General features: G+C 53.9%; 1 protein-coding gene across 1 annotated transcript; it reads left to right on the forward strand.

Moving 5' to 3' along the window:
* Positions 1–1,411: 1,411 nt before the first annotated feature.
* Positions 1,412–9,692, forward strand: CSUI_005758 (magnesium transporter nipa). The gene is made up of 10 exons (XM_068065928.1): positions 1,412–1,819; positions 2,225–2,290; positions 3,017–3,422; positions 4,290–5,679; positions 6,497–6,534; positions 7,220–7,432; positions 7,991–8,088; positions 8,367–8,581; positions 9,234–9,324; positions 9,573–9,692. Exons 4-10 carry the CDS (start codon positions 4,627–4,629, stop codon positions 9,662–9,664), a joined length of 1,800 nt encoding a protein of 599 aa, XP_067922096.1. The 5' UTR covers positions 1,412–1,819; positions 2,225–2,290; positions 3,017–3,422; positions 4,290–4,626; the 3' UTR covers positions 9,665–9,692.
* Positions 9,693–15,599: the final 5,907 nt, after the last annotated feature.

Here is a 15,599-nt window from a genome sequence, read left to right on the forward strand (position 1 = left end):
AGAAGAGGGACGCCTCCTAGGGGAGGCTAAAAGAAAGAAGGGAACCCCACGAACCTGTTGCGAGCATTCCAAGGGCCGGAAACCATGTTTCGTGTAGGGGAGATCCATGACCCCGCTTCCGTGATCTAGTGCAGAGTCGGGATGTGCACGGCGGCTTCGCGCGACAAATAGGCCCCGCACCGCCTTAAAATTAGCATAACCAGATAGAGGAAAAGAAGAGGTATCTAGAGATATCAAAATTATTGCCGTACGAGCAAATCTAGGAAAATCGAGATTTTGCACTGAAATAGCAGAGGACCGGGGCAAGTGCCGTCTACCCCGCAACTCGCGCGTAGCGAAGCACGATTTTGGCCGATCTCAGCGGCCAGGCCACGTAAGACGCTAATTCAAGGTGCGTTAGGCACCTTTTGCGATTTTAGGAAATATTTTAACCCCGAAATAAGACGGGAGCACATTTCTCGGAAAGACCGCAACGGCCGGACGTTCCGACCCGCACGCAACCGCGCCAGGTAGCACAGCCACGGCGCGGTTCACACACGGAACCAATAGGCTTCTAGGAAAGCCTAACAAGTAGAATAAGGATAGGGAAGCCCATCCAGAACCTCGAAGCTCTAAGATCTGTAACAAAACCATGAAATATATGAAAGGCCAAACATAGGCCAACTTACCGATCTAATAATCGGGGCAACCGAGCTGGCCCACGGACCGGGAGGGCGGAACTACGGTCCGTGGATTTTTGGGAAGCGATATTAGGGCTCCTAGAGGAGCCTAATCAGAAGCTGACACGTTTAGCTCAGCTAACACACTCATAGGTAGCCGAAAGAGGCCAAAGGAGGCCAAGGATTTCCTCGCGGGAAATCTCCGGCCATAGAAGCAGCATGCGCCGGCGGCCGCGAGACAAGGGGCGCCGAGCGCAGAAAAGCAGAGGGCGGCCCGGTGGGGCAAAACACACGCCTTTCGTACAAAGTAGGTGTCAATGGAGAGCAAAGGACATTTGCTAACCATTGAGCCACAACCACGATAAGGAATTAGAAACAAACACGGGAACGACACCGGAACCCCCGGCGAGCCACGACGGCTCAAGGAGGCCAACTCACCCGCCGGTGAATCGAGCCGGCAAGAACGTCAGTCCGTTTCAGCAGCGGAGCCGTGGCAGCAGTAACTGCCGCTGTCGAGGCTTTGTAATGCCCCCGGCTTTGCTACAGAGGGCATATTACAGGGTACTCGACCAGTCAGTGTTACGAAGGCTGCAGTCTAGAGCAGCACGCGAAGCATGCTACTGTCCGTAAAGCGAAGGGACAAGCTGTGCGTTCAGTTGGCGTCACGGTAAGATGACCTGCACAGAGGGGCATGATTGGTTGCCAATTCGGTGAAGTACTTCGGTCAACCTTCAGACCGTTAGAAGAATAGGAGACAGTTGTGCCGCACGACGTGGCACTTCCAGCCACTCCGGTACAGACACTCGGAGCTGCACTAATGGGCCATGGAGCAGCCGGAGGCATCTATTTTCTGCAGTCACTCAACCACTCTTCGGGCCACAGTCTCGCTGGATAGTTCGACTCCGGGGTGAAAGCATGCGGACTTGGCTGGCATGCAGTTGCTGAATCCGGCGTACAAGCCGGACCCCACAGGCACCCGCAAACGAACACCTTCTGCAGGGCGTGTGGAGTTCGCTTCGGGGCAAAAACTGGCCAAACTTCATTGACTCTGGTGACTGCGTATTGCAGATATTGGGCCACTCCGGTGAGAGAGCAGCGTACGTGAAGAAGTGTCCGCGGGCGAAATGGCGAAATCAAAGAACCACACCAATCACAACCAGGTAGGCCACTCGGCGCAGCGTCGCTTCGTGACACCGACAGCTAACCCCGCCACCCATGAAAAACTAATGCTCCTAGAGGACTTGTATGTATGTGGAGACGGTTTTCTGCATGTTGGTCGTTTGGACTCACTCACTGTGTTCTCTTGCGCCTGCGACTTCCCGTCGACCCGACACCCGTGCATGCGACTGCGGATTCGGTCCCGATGCCACGAGAAATTTGTATTGTTTGGCTTGGATCCCGGTTAAGTGTGGTGTTACCAGGCCAGTCAGTTCGCAGTTGTCATAGAATGCAGTGCTTTGTAGGCCGGAAGCGCCGACGCTGACTCCTGTCCGAGATTGGGTTGGGGGCTGCTGTAGGGAAACAGCCCGTTGGAGAGTGTGGCTTACGTGCTTTCCTTCGCGCAGAACAAGAAGGCACATCGGAATGGCATCAAGAAGCCGAAACGCCAGAGAAAGATGTCTACGCGGGGGGTAAGCTGCATTCTGTCTTTGTCGACAACGTGAGTCGCACTGTTGTGCGCATCGGTATGCGTCGGTACAGCACCCGTGAATTGCGGCAATAGCACTTCACCTGCTTGTGACAGCCGTTCCGATGCTGCTGCCGGTGAGGCGAGTGCAAACCTAGAACTCCGAAGTGTGCCACGACTGGCGCTTGTGCCCGGACACACGATGATGTTGCGCTGACACCGTCACACGAATACGCCGGGGAGCTCTCTTACGTGGATTGGTCCAGCCCACGTGTGCGTGTTGTATTACATGTGCCCTGGAGGCGTCCGTTTCGTGGGACAGCCGTCCTCATCGTGAAGCTCGTAGATGATTTCAGTGACGCTTCTGTATCCTACGTGCGTCGTGGAGTCTTCTTTGGGTTTAGGAGCCAGACTTTCTCTCTATTCCCGTGTAACGAGAGTCTAAGTCCTGTGCCTCTACGGCGACGTCTACCTGTCTGCACCGATGATGACCCGACACGCGTCCGGTGTGGAAACACGGGACCCTGAAGTTTCCTTGACGATCTTCCTGCACGTCAGTCTGAGACGTGACGAGACGGGGAGTGTCCCATGAGGCTTTATGTAGTTCCAACGTTGCGTAAATGAGCCCTGTGCTGCAGTGGCCCGGCCGCGTGCTGTGCCACGTGTCCGGGAATTACTATATGTGGAATGCTGTGGGCGCTCGCATTCCTGGACTCCTTTCCTCCTGCAGATGTGCCCCAAGTTTTTGCGAAATCAGCGGGCTTGTAAGAAGGGCATGATGAAGTCGGATTAAGGAGGCCGCTGGCGCGAAGTCGCCCTAGTTTGCTTCGGTTTTGTCGCAAGGTCGTGGAGTCTGTTTTTCTGAAAGGCGTAATAGCGGTGTTTGCTCAGCTACAGGACGGCGGCTGAATGCCGTGGTGGTTTTCGTGGATTTTCAAGTCGAACTGGAGCGGACAGCTGAACAGGATAAACTTTGTATCCGTTCAAAACCGATGGCACATATTCGCAGCAACGTGGCGACATCCGACTGCTGTGTGACGACTCCGAGGGGCAGTCCCCCAGGAGTTCCCTTCACAAACGCCTCTACATCCCTCGTGACCCAAAAGCACTTAGCCAAGAGTCTGCCGCCCGAATAAGTACTGGCGCACAACCCAGTTTCCCGCGTGACCGCGCCGCTTCTGTGCGCCACACGGGAGAAACCCTCGCTTGTTCCAGTTGCGGAAAATAGAGCATGCAATAGAGAGCGCCAGAAGCCGTAGTTGTCTAGCAGGTTTGGAGTTCGGACTGGCGGAGGTTCAAAATGTTACCTAGCTACTTTTCTGGCACCGTGAGCCTCAGAGTAGATTGTCGGGGAGTAGTTGGCTAAGAGAAATTGTTACTCCAGGCGGATGAACCGTTTTTCGTAGGATAGAGTCAGAGCGCGCTCGGCCCAAACACGAACCCTTTTTGTATGTGAATGCACTCCCTTAGTCCGAAATGGACCGCATACTACACAACAGACGTTCGTGTCTCATGTTGGAAGGCTGTCAGCGCGGCCATCTCAGAAATTGTCGGCAGTTTGCCCTGCGGACCGCTTCTTGGACTAGTTCCTCTGCATGTTGCGCTCTCCGTGCCGTAGAAAGGCTCAGGGAAACTGGTTGACCACTGATTTCCCATAGAGCACAGAGAGGTTGTATCTAGCTGGACTTTTCCCAAAGATCGGAAAGCCATCTTGCGTACAGCTGAATTGATACGCTGGACGCGGGTCTCACCATACTCTCACGAGAGGGCAGCTTCTGTTGGCTAGCTGGCTGTCTCGCCTCAAAACACCGCGTGTCGACATGCAGTGGTCGGGGGGATAACGGCGTCACGGTCCGGCGGGGAGAAGCTGTGGCCGCAACTTGATGCGGTACTGGAACATTCCGCGTTCAGTTTCTAAGTAAGAGTACCAACTGCCGTCTTCCTTTCCGAGCTCGATGAACAGCTTGCCCCGTGTGGTTTTTCTCTGTGTTCGCATTGTTGAGCTCTGCATCTCCACCCCTGGTCGCGTGTCTTGACGCAGCGTATGCATCATTGGAGAGTCAACGCCAACGTTTCTTTTTTAGTAAATCCCCATGAGGACTTCTTGGGCTACGAGTTCTTCACTCATGCTGTGCGGACATGTGTCTGACGGACTATAGCGCTCCAGCGAACTGCCGGGCCTGCAGAGGTGGTTGGTCGTCTCCGGTACGTAGTCGGGGAGCGACGTCTGCCAGATCAGTCCGCGCCTGTTGACTACTTTTTCTCGTTTGCCCACCCAGTCTTTCCTGGTCCAGTAGTGCTAACACCTAGTCTCTACAGCATCTCCAAAACTTCTCCGTCATGGCTCCGCTCGACAGAAAAGAACAAAACAGATCCTGGGCTACTCGCTCGACTAACTACTGGCTTGCAGTTGATCTCCCGTCGCCAGAGCGCGGGAACGAAGACCTTATGGGTCCGAGTCTCCAGTGGAAAAGGCCGTCCGCACTACGGCGCCGAGCCGTTCCTCTCCGTCGTCATGGCTACTCGGTTCTTGAGCAGACTGTTAAGTCTGACGGCAATGCAATGAGAGAGCTTAACGAGGCGATGTCCGTCTCCACAGTGGACATCGCGAGCCGGAAAATCCATGCTTTAGCCGTTCTGTGGAATTCTTTAAGCCAGTACACTAACCAGCTTTCGCCCGGCACCCTGGTTGAGCGCTTGCTGGAGACCCCCAGTGGTCGCCCGGGCCAGCACTACGGATCTCCGAGTCCTACAGACACAGTATCTTCAGCCAGTTCACCCTCTATCGCATCAAGGGACGGCCAAGCCTACACCCGTCAAATGAACACAAGTCCTTCCTCTCCAAGGAGCCCAAATCATGGAAGGCGCGTACGCGTCAGTGGTGAAGCTTCGCAACAGAGAGTATACGAAGACGGTTTCCGGGCTGCGGGCCCTCCTCCGAACGCGTTCCCTCGCCTGCATTTCGGCGCTGATAAGGGGTCTATTGGGTCAGATCAAACGAACACTGAAGCAGAGGAACTGTCGAGTGTTCGCATCCCCGCCAGCAACGGCGTCGAACGACGACATCACGCTGCTCATGGCGGCGTCGGGCAAGGGACACCCACACACGATATCGTGGCAGGCTTGACTCTAACTGCTCTTATTTCGGAACGTAACCTTTGGTGGGCGGGCGTCATTTGCGCAGCTGTAGCAGCTCTCGCTGGGGGCCTCGGGGACTGCGTTCTTCGATATTCGTTTGTCAAGGAGATCCAGAGAGAAAAGTCAAACAGGGAATGGAGGCCGGATGCGGGGGGCAGGCCTCTTCACATGAGACCTCTATGGATTCTCGGCATGTTCCTCAGCGTCATTATCAATCCTTTTCTGACTCTCGTGGCGTACAGGTTCACTGCTGTGGTACGGTCACTGAGTCCTCGAATCTGGAAACTTTACGTGGGCACTTTTTGTGGCCGCATACACGTTAGCAGCAGCTCACTGTGTGACTTGAGTATCAACTATTGTTGGGACAGCGAGGCGGTTAAGGGGGTGGGAGACGGCCTGTGTGCCTCGCCTTGTTTTCCTTTGCGCGACTGTCAGTCCTGGGGGACTCGGAGGTGCGGTGGAATCAGAAGTACTTTAGTGCACCAGTGAGACATTCTCTGTATACGATCGCAGTGAGCTACAAGAAGAAAACTGGAAGTAGCGCAGGCTGGTCGAGCTCGTAGCTTGGAGCCTCCGAAGAATGCGCTGAAGTTCGCGCCAGCTGCAGTCTGTGTCAAGTCAGCCGACATTTGGCCGCGCTGAATCCATAGAATGCGGCATCTGGATTGCTATGTTAAAGTGCAAATCATAGATAACTGATGACCAATTAATGTCGAGACAGCTAGGCCCTGAAGGGTGGAACTCGTGTCTCGTATTGTTTTCTTTTGGGCGTGAGTGTCAGTGTTGCGGGACTGGGGGGTTCAAGGAAATCAGAAAGTTTTAGTGTCCGAGCTGTCGCTTCCGTGTATAGCCCCTAATGCTTATCCCTGCACCCTGAGTCCTTCGGTTTCTAGTAGCAGTTTCTTCCTACAAGAGATGGTCCTAACTCCTGTGCTTACGGTTTCCCGTCGTCAAAGACATGATGCCTACCCCAGCTTCTCTTCCACTTTGTTTGCGTACGAAAATCGGGAGAGATATGTCACTCGCCGAAGTCGTCAGAGATCATTGGTATGCATGTGCTTGGGTTCTTCAGTCGGTCGCTGCCATGTTTGGAGGACTCCACGCTCTGGGGTAGGTCTAGAAGATGCACTTGGATCGTGTTTTCCTCGTGTAGAGTCACTCCACAATCCATACAACCCTAACACACATGTGTGCCTGCGCGGTTTGCCGCGTCCCAGCATGGCAAGCTTGCAGACAGAGGAGATGGACACCCTCCGCACTGAAGGAACTTTTTCAATTTGACAAGATCCCTAGCCACAAGGGCGCTTTCCAGGTTGGGTGTAGATTACTTTGTCTGCGTCTTCCACCTATCCAGGTGTAGGCTCCCAGCGCGTTTCTCGGCACGAGTATAAGGTTTTTCGACAAAAAGTCGTCCTGATCTACGCTCCGTACAAGAGTCTGTCTTTTCTGCACTGGCCAAACAGGGATCGTGTTCGCCTGTCGGTGTGTCTGGCTGCTGAACTGTGTGATGCCGTCACTGTCAGACTGCGCTGGTCGTGGCCACTTACATTTGCACTGTTTATTCATGTTGTCTTCCCACCCGCGTATATAGAGGACGCCGCGCGTGCGAACCGGGCACCAAGGTGAGCTGGTGAAAGGGTCTCATCGCCTGAACCAGCTCTCCGAGCCCTCGAGCTCTTTCGCCCTGCTCTGATCTCATCGTCATGTGCTGCCATTCCCTCGTGCATCCACTAGGGCAATGCAGGAGGTGGTACGGGTTGCATTGTAAATAGATGTATGCGTGAATGTCTCGCAGATCTCTTATCTTCTCCCAGATGCTCTTATCGGAGAGAATCGGCTGGCGAGATGTACTCGGAGGATTTCTCATCGTAGGCGGAATAACAGTCGTCGTCGTTTTCGGCCAGAATGTAGGCTCGGGAAAGGAGTTGGTGATCAACAGCGTGGCCTTCATCGTCTTTACTGCCGTCACTGCCGTCGCCATTGCCATTACCGCCGCTGTTTCGCACAGGTAGGTGGACAACAGTTTGAGTCATTCCATGAACCAGCGCGCTGACTGGACTCCGGAAGCTTGGAGCTCCCGCCGGTGAAGACCGGCAGATCCTCGGTCTCGCTGACGCTTGTGTTACTCGCTGCAGGTCGCAGGTCACATCGTTGCGAGCACGCCTGCGTCTTAGCCCCCTTCTTTCAGTTGACCTTGTCGGAGATTACATAAACAGTTTCTGGTGTTGCTCTCGTTACTCGCCAGGTGCGTCAGCCAGCTTAACGGAGTGAATACTAGACTAGAGTGGCAGAGCTGCCTGGTTTCTCTTCTAAGAGGAACATGCCGGAGTACCGTCCTGGCCCTTTTGTAAAAGCTTCCTGTTCTGTGGTGGGGAGGGATTGAGTGGCGGTTGTGCGTTGCACGGGTTGTCGGGAGCAGTCCAACTTTTCCAGTGAACGAGAGGCGTGTCTTACTAACCTATGAACAGCACGCTAAGTTCTGTCCGAAAGTATTTGGAGGGTGTTGATAATCACCACAACGCGTTAGCATGCGGTCGCGTCTTCTGTATTTCTCTTCTTCCTGCAGGCGGCTTTTATCTGCGAAACTTTCAGAAGGGGCTGTTGCTGTATCCACTGCTCTTCTGCCGGGCCTGACGGGAGGTCTCACCAACGTCTGCGGGAAAGGTGCGCAAGCCATGAATACACCATTCTTTTTTACGGTCACACCGACATCGGGATAGGGTGATACCAGCTTTGTCGTTCTGACCTACCGGGGCAGCTATGAAAAAGCATCGCTGGCTCGCAGCTCTGCCACGTAGCGCAGCGTTGTCGGATAATAGTAAGCAGTCCATCACCCAGTCCACAGGGCTTGACTGGAAACGCACAGTTGGGCAGATCGCCTGGACTGGAGACCACGGAAGAGCGGCAAGCCCTTCTGTGTGTTTTTTTTTCTTATCCTACAGGAGCCGTAGTTTTATGGACTGACGCCTTCCGACTGCCTGCTATCTGGAGTCTGCCGTATACGTGGATTTTTGCTGCTCTCGCGGTCCTCGCCGCTCTAGCTCAAGTGGTGTTCCTATCAGTCAGCCTTTCTCGCTACCCGGCTTCTTATATCGCACCGGTCTACAACGCCGTTTTGATTTCCATGAACAGCCTTGGAGGGATCTGGATTTTCCAGGTAATCTTTGTGACTACTGCGCGCGGCTCAGAAGCCGACCGAGGGTTGGGGGAACTTTCTAAAGCCGGCCACATCTAACGTCAAGAACTGCAGTGCGAAATACTTCCATCGTTCTTCTTCCAAATTCTCTTGTCACCGCGCAGGCGTAGTCTTTCAGACGTGCAGTTGTGTTCCGACGGTACTTCCCTGCGTTTGGTTTGGCTCCACCTGACTTTGAGGTTCCTGGTATAGGGTTCCCTGAGTGTTGAATTCTCATGAAATCAGGCGCTGTCTTCGCTGTCCAGCTGAGCGTGCACGACTCTCTGTGAAGTACGCGCAGCTGCGCAGATGTGCCAGACTGCGGCGACGTGTCCTCGTTATCGGCAGATGCCGCCCAGAATGTCTGCAACGCTGTACTGACGTTTTGAATGCTGCCCGTTCAGTAGAAGGCCCGTTGCTCTGTCTTCAGCAGCAGTGGAGAGCCGTTTAAACCGTGCATTTTTACGGTGGGATTTAGCGAGGAATCCAGGCGAGCCAGACGTGACTTCCGATCGCTGCCAGGCAGAGTTGCTCTGGCTTCAGCTCTCGAAATCCATGGCCCTCTCGCTTTCCTCTGTTAGATTCGTATGATACCACACACGCAAGAACTCTTTTGTTGACTGTCTGTCTCCAGGAAAAGACGAATTCTCTTTCTTTCTACCTGCTAGGTCTGCTGTGCATCTTCGCCGGCATTTGGCTGACATCGCACAGCCAACACCGAAAAGTGAGAATCCTGAGTGCACGGGGAGAGCCTAGTCTATCACAGCCTCACCGTTAACGTCTGGTGCGCTCTTTCGCGCTGCCTAGGACTGTAGTGACTGACGTCAGCCGAGTCAGCTGCCATCCTGCTCTTTCACTAGCCAGAACCGGCGATCCATTCGGCTTTGGCGGGTCCGTCACCACGATTTCCTTGTGCCGAAGGAAACGCTTTGAGGCTTCGCTCTCTAGGTTGTGCATTCCGCTGTCCCCTCAGGCAGCCGATTCTCTTTTACGGCCAGGAGGAGATTTTCTTCACCCGGAGGAGAAAAGCGAAGAAGACGATCACGCCGCGGTGGCGCCGGATGAACTCGAGTACTGACCGACTAGTATGTTTTGACGTACGGGCCTGAGCGGAAACAGCCTCCGGAGAGTTTGCTATCCTAGACTCCCGGCCCCGGACGCGACCTGGACAGGCAAATATGCAGGGACCCGAAACGAACCAAACTGGAGAACTGGCCTTGAGACTCCAAGGCAGTGACTGTTTGCTGGGAGAAAACGGAGAGAAGCTCGCGGTTCTCCTGCGCGGTCGTCGATCTGCCTGGGCCAATGAGAAACCCGGCACGAGGGAAGGCTGGGGGGGTGGAGCACTGAAACTGAATGGGGGAGTTGACGCTCCTGTTTATGCCTTTTCTACCGGGAGTCGCACGTGTCTGCAGGGATTTGAACGCGCACGCCCCTGCTTGAGAGGTGGGCAGAAAGCGCGCCTGCAGAGAGTAGCATGGCCTACGCAGGGCGATCTGAAGCAGGTCGCTGCAGGTCGTGTGTTGTTTTGCCCGACGGAAACTCCAAGCAAAGATGAGAGGAATACTTTTTCAACTGAGGGGAAACATCCCTTTCCTCACTTGATGCTGGGGTGTGTGTGTATAGAGTACACGTGTGCTCTCGTGGGTGAACATGGGACTAGGGAGGGATCATCGGCGTCCCATGGTGACTTTCATCTACTGGAGTGGAAATCTTTTCCGCATCTCCGAAGTGGCCTTGCCGAAAGAAGTCATTTTCTGTCGAGAAGATGAGCACCCGCCAGGAATTCAACGAGAACTGAAAGCTGTAGCTCCTGACAGGGGAAAAGGGAGTAAGACGGGGCTCACATCAAAAACCGCGTGTTAGTGTCTGGAATCGTGAAGAAACTTCTTTCTGTTTTATCTCGTTCGCGAGAAGCGCTAGGCCTTCCACCATCCACTCGCAGTTGGAGCGAGTTACCGCTCCTAGGAGCCACAGGTGGACGAACCCTAAGTGACGTAAGGCAACCCGGCATGGGTAGAGCGGTATGTGGGGCTGGCGACGCTTCGTGGAGTTTCTGTCGGGACAAGCCAATTAACGGTTCGTGGTATTCATATGTGTATATATCAGGTATCACATCTTACGGTGAGCTAGATCGTAAACGCCGTTCTGTAACGGTCGCTGCAAAATCTCAGGGAATTCATATCTGGTCCTGATACGAACGCTTAACTTCGAACGTAGATGCACCCTAGTCGCCCCTCGGCAGTCGTTCCAGGCCCCCAGGCTGGCGGCCGAGAGCCAGATCACAGGCGTTGTACTCCCGTCTAAACTGCTGCACCCCGCCAGCGCTACCACGCTGCAGCACCTCCGTAACCTCGGGTGCTAGAATATCACTCAGTCTGCTATAGCCCTCCTATGTTTCCCCAACTCCTAGTCTTTCCATTTCACCGGCTGGCTCTCGTTTGTCCCGCCTTGCGTCTTCACCGGGCGCGATTTGAGAACTGCTCCGCCGGAGTAGGGCTGCACGTCGGGCTCGTCCGAGCGGCTACTTAGAGCCCTGGGACGGTTTGTCGTGGAGCGGATCGGTTATTAGAAGCTCTACCGGCAGAAGGCAGCACGCGCGGGTAGCACCCGGAACCCACGCACTTTCGCAAAGATCCTATCTACCTTCCGCACGCGCATCGATGGTGGGAAATCCACCACGTAGGCAAGGCCACTCATGCGTTAGAGCACAGTAGAAGGTCGCCCAACAGCGTGGAGCGAGTCTGCGCTCCCCAAGCCCGTACCCAGGTACGAGACAAGATGAGACCATGAAGGGTCTGGTCAAGCCGGCGGCCCGCTACTCTAGAGCGGCTGTTGCGATCCATAGCCGTGGCGGAAGTGGGCAGTTCAGGCCTCTGACACTTCACGGATCGATTTTATGAGAGCAGTTTCCCCTCAAGCCCATTCAAAGGAATCTAATAGAGTTGCGGCTGTCCCTCTAGAAATTGCAACGGGGTGAACTCTTTTTCCTGGTCGATCGTAGCTAGAAGCGTATCGCCGGATCGTAAAGCACCAGCTCCCCAAGAATATCAGAGGCTGTATCTGGTCAAAAAACGCGAACGTGGAAAGTGTGAGCAAAAGGAAGTCTCACTGAAAAGTGCTTCCGCGGCTGAAAAAGGATGATGACCGTTCCAAAATATCCGAAGCGTCTGCCCCCTCATGGTGACCCGCTCTCCCCAGTGTCGGTTTCACACTCTAACCCTACACCTCAGCTCTCTGTCGACAATATGTTCGACCAACACCTTTCTTTCACTTCTCGGGCACTCATGAAAATTCATTTTTTCGCTCACGTCGTCTTAGGCTGACAGTCGCCACTCACCCTCACTGGCGCTAGGTAGCTCTCCTGCACATCGCACACCCTGCGATCCTGCATTCTCAATTCCACACCTTCGACCTTCAAACGGTTCAACCTAGGGACATCACTTCGCTTGATTCTCACCAAGGTCTCTTTCATCTCCAAAACAGCTTCTTCCTTCCCGAAGTCGCGTATGGTCATTATCTCTCTCACAACCGCAGAATTTCATATTTCCGCTCCGCGCTCATCTCTAGCTCCCTTTGTGCTAGCTTTCAAGCGATGTATTCCTTTGAAAACCCGATCCCCCCGATCTAGCCACTTCCCTTGAAGCACTTTGATGACCTAGTGTCAGAACGCCACTCTAACTTGAGAACTTCGCGTTCACTACTTGGTAGGCTAACATTTCTCTGGTACCTTACTCCCTTTCTCTGTGACTGTCAAACTGTTCACAGCAACTGAATAATCTAGGAGTCTTAAGGGTCAGAGTGAAATCCCTGGCACTTCCTCTCCCCTTATTTGGACCTCCTGTTTTCTGAGAAGTGGACTTTCTTCTCCTCTTCGTCTGCCCATTCCTACTTTATGCGCAAACACGAAAGTCATTCATGTATCATGCATTCATTATTTTGAAGGTCACCTTCTCTCTGTGTTCGGTCACCCTGGATGCCCTCATTGGATCCTCTTGAAACGATTGCAAAGGGTCTGTTGGCACCCTGATTAATTGTCCGTCGGGTTTCCTGTCCTGGTCCCGTCCATCGAAAGGACCGGGGACCGTTGTAGTCCAGTTTCTGGATCTAGCCGATGCCTAAGGAGGCACTGAAGTTCATACCACTTGAGCAACGGTCTCAACATTCTATTTTTGGCTTTAATGAGGAGACGTGGAAGACTGGATGCATTCACATGCAAGGAGGAAGTTTCAATCTGTAAGCTAGTTCTCCCACATACGCTCTATGAGGGTCCCCTGTGTTGCGGGTTCTACGCCTTCGGCGACGGAGAGGGAGATACAGTTAAGTAGGTGTTATGCCAGTGCCAGGCACCGGCAGCGACAAGTAACAAGGTAGCTCGGCGGTGTGCGAGGCGCTCCGCGGCAGCGGAGCAAGTGCCGTAGGGTTGAGCGGCCACACCGCTGGGGAGGCGGCAAAGAGAACGCGTCTCGTCCAGTGCGGAGTGCTGGTTTGCAGCGTTTCAGAGGAAGAACAAGAGAGGAAAACAAGCTATTCTCTTCTGTAAAGAAGGAATGAGTCAGCTCGCTTGCGTGCTACCTATCTACTCTGCGTGTGTGGCTGCAAGTCGTTACGACGAACGCCAAGTGTTCCGTCCGCAGCAATCAGGAAAAACGGGCGAACCGCGACTGCTGCTGATCGCGTTGGGCGTGGAGGAGCCCACGCCTACGTCGGTTACTCCAGTTCACGGAAGAAAGGGAGAACTTGTTCTTTCTTGGTGCTCTCCTGTGATGAGACTCGGTGTTCTGCACACGAAAACGGATTCCCAACGATCGCGTGTAGTGAGCTGATCTATGTAGGCACTACACGTGGGAAAGCGACGTTTTTGATGAGCGACAGAAGGAGACGCTTACGTCTGCTTGTTGCGGACGTAGCCGTGTTGTGCTGCTGTCAGTGTTAGGAACTGTCAATGCACTTCTTTTCTCCTCACGTCTTTTTCGACGAAAAAGGAAATCGGTAGTTCGAAGAACTTAAGTAGAAGAACATTGAATACGGAGAAAGAGTGGAGCAACCTTTTTTTGTTCAGGATGCTACCCGTGAGGCACATCACCGACAACAGACGCCGGTGAAGATGTAGAGCTGTGCGGGGTTTTGTCACTTGGGCTCACTCAGTCATCTTCCGCATAAACAGGTGTCAGCACAGAGCAGGAGAGCGGCAGATGGATGAATGTGGATGAAACTAGAAGAAGATTCAATTCAGGAATGGGGTGCCCTGGAAGTGTCTTTTCCGTTGATCTACATGGGCTGGTGTGAGCAGTGCACGGGAATGAGCAGACACGCTGCTGCTTTAGAAAAAGAATCTCTTGAAGAACAATGACGATGTTGATATTCGACGCTGAGAGAGGTCTGGCGCGCCGTCGTGCTTACATTGCCACTCAGCTCATCAACAAGGGGCTGGCATTTCATTCGCCTAGAGCTCTGAGCGTCGAGGAGAAACTTCACCCGGGCACAAGGAGGATTCCTGCCGTCTCTCCTGCCCGGGTAACGGCGACTGAAAGAAGCCACTTTCATAGCCAGGAGAGCAAACGAAAAAACGTTTTTTGACTAACCACAGGGCTGCACTGCGTCCTTACTTCTGCCGCACCAGCGGAAGTACCAGAGATAATACCGCTCGCGCTATATCCAAGCAGAACAGTGTAACTGGCGTCCGGTTGAACTAGTCAGTTGGCGACTCTCCTTGTATAGAGGAAGAAGCATGGCTTCCAGTGACGTAACTCGCAGGCTGCGAGCCGCACTAAGCTCTAGAGAAAAAACAAGCTGCCTATTCAGACTCTAGAAGTGCGCATTGGACTCTACAGCTTTCATTGCGCGTAGAACTATCGTTGATCCAAAAAGGTAGCGTTAGATACTTGCTGGTTAGTACTACGCAGGAGTGTCCGACTAACCAAAAGGTCCATAAGCCTGACTACTTTCATGGTATAAACAGAAAGGCACAGCTTGGCGACAGTTTTGACTGTTGTACGAGAACACCCTTGCCAACCTGGTACGAAGTAACCCCGGCATTGAGCTAACGCGGCCTGCTTCCTCAGTGAGATGTGAACGGACTGCTCATGGCTGCAAAACATCGTATTCAGCGTTGTCACTTACGCGAAAGTGAGCATCATCGTGCAGGGATGAAACAAAATCAGATCTGACACACAGACCGAGTCAGCAACTCTCGTTCCAAACAGAAATTACTCATCCGCCAGCCAAGCCACAGTCGCCAGGGCTGGCAAAGGCAACACGAGGGACGCACACACCGAGGAGAAGCGCCGGGAGATTGTTGCCTTCACAGGGCGTATCACTTGGTTTCCAACACTGAGAAACTAACGCGTAACTGAAACCGTCACTCTATTCAGATACGGAGCCACTGCAACAACGCTAGTTCATCGCCGACGACATTACAAAGTTCTCGTTTACCGTCACAACCACTCCGTTGGCAGGACTTTCAGTCTTCGTCTGACGAGAAACCCGCAATATCGGGCACGGCCCTGTCAAAAGCAAGAGAAATCTGTCGAGGCGGCCCCCTTAGGTCGACATGCAAACCGGCAGACATTGCTGGAGGCAAACGCCCCGGATGCGTCATACCGTATTCCACGAGCTCACGCCTGAGGTTGAAAGCCATGGGTATACCGGGACGCTCAACAGCCGGATGGGGGACAACGGCGTCCGGGGCATAGTCCATTGGGACCAGGCGCACATTGGCTAGTGGTATAGGGTCCCGAGGCTGTGCTCGCCAGTCCATCGCCGACCACGGAGAAAGAAGCACGTCCACCATTGCCCCCGGTGGAGGCTCACCAAGAGCTCTGGAAGCAGGGCGACTCGCGTCGCCGCTGACGGGTGACGCCCCGCTCCTACTTCTGGCAACAGCTCCGACCTGCAGTATTGCCCCTGACGGACCGAGAGGAAGAGCTTGTGCCGAGCCTTCCATTTGCTGTTGCCGCGGGAACGGATGTGGGGGGGACCCTAGTCCCGCACGTGCCCC

This window comes from Cystoisospora suis (assembly GCF_002600585.1).
Source record: "Cystoisospora suis strain Wien I chromosome Unknown contig_2782, whole genome shotgun sequence".
Taxonomy (NCBI): domain Eukaryota; phylum Apicomplexa; class Conoidasida; order Eucoccidiorida; family Sarcocystidae; genus Cystoisospora; species Cystoisospora suis.

What these genes read in the sequence shown, in the direction of transcription:
- CSUI_005758 (XM_068065928.1), top strand. Translation starts at nt 4,627, where the DNA reads ATGGCTCCGCTCGACAGAAAAGAACAAAACAGATCCTGGGCTACTCGC. An exon ending in CGTACAGGTTCACTGCTGTG is followed by an intron (nt 5,680 to 6,496) that starts GTACGGTCACTG and finishes TGGGTTCTTCAG; the next exon opens with TCGGTCGCTGCCATGTTTGG. An exon ending in CACCAACGTCTGCGGGAAAG is followed by an intron (nt 8,089 to 8,366) that starts GTGCGCAAGCCA and finishes CTTATCCTACAG; the next exon opens with GAGCCGTAGTTTTATGGACT.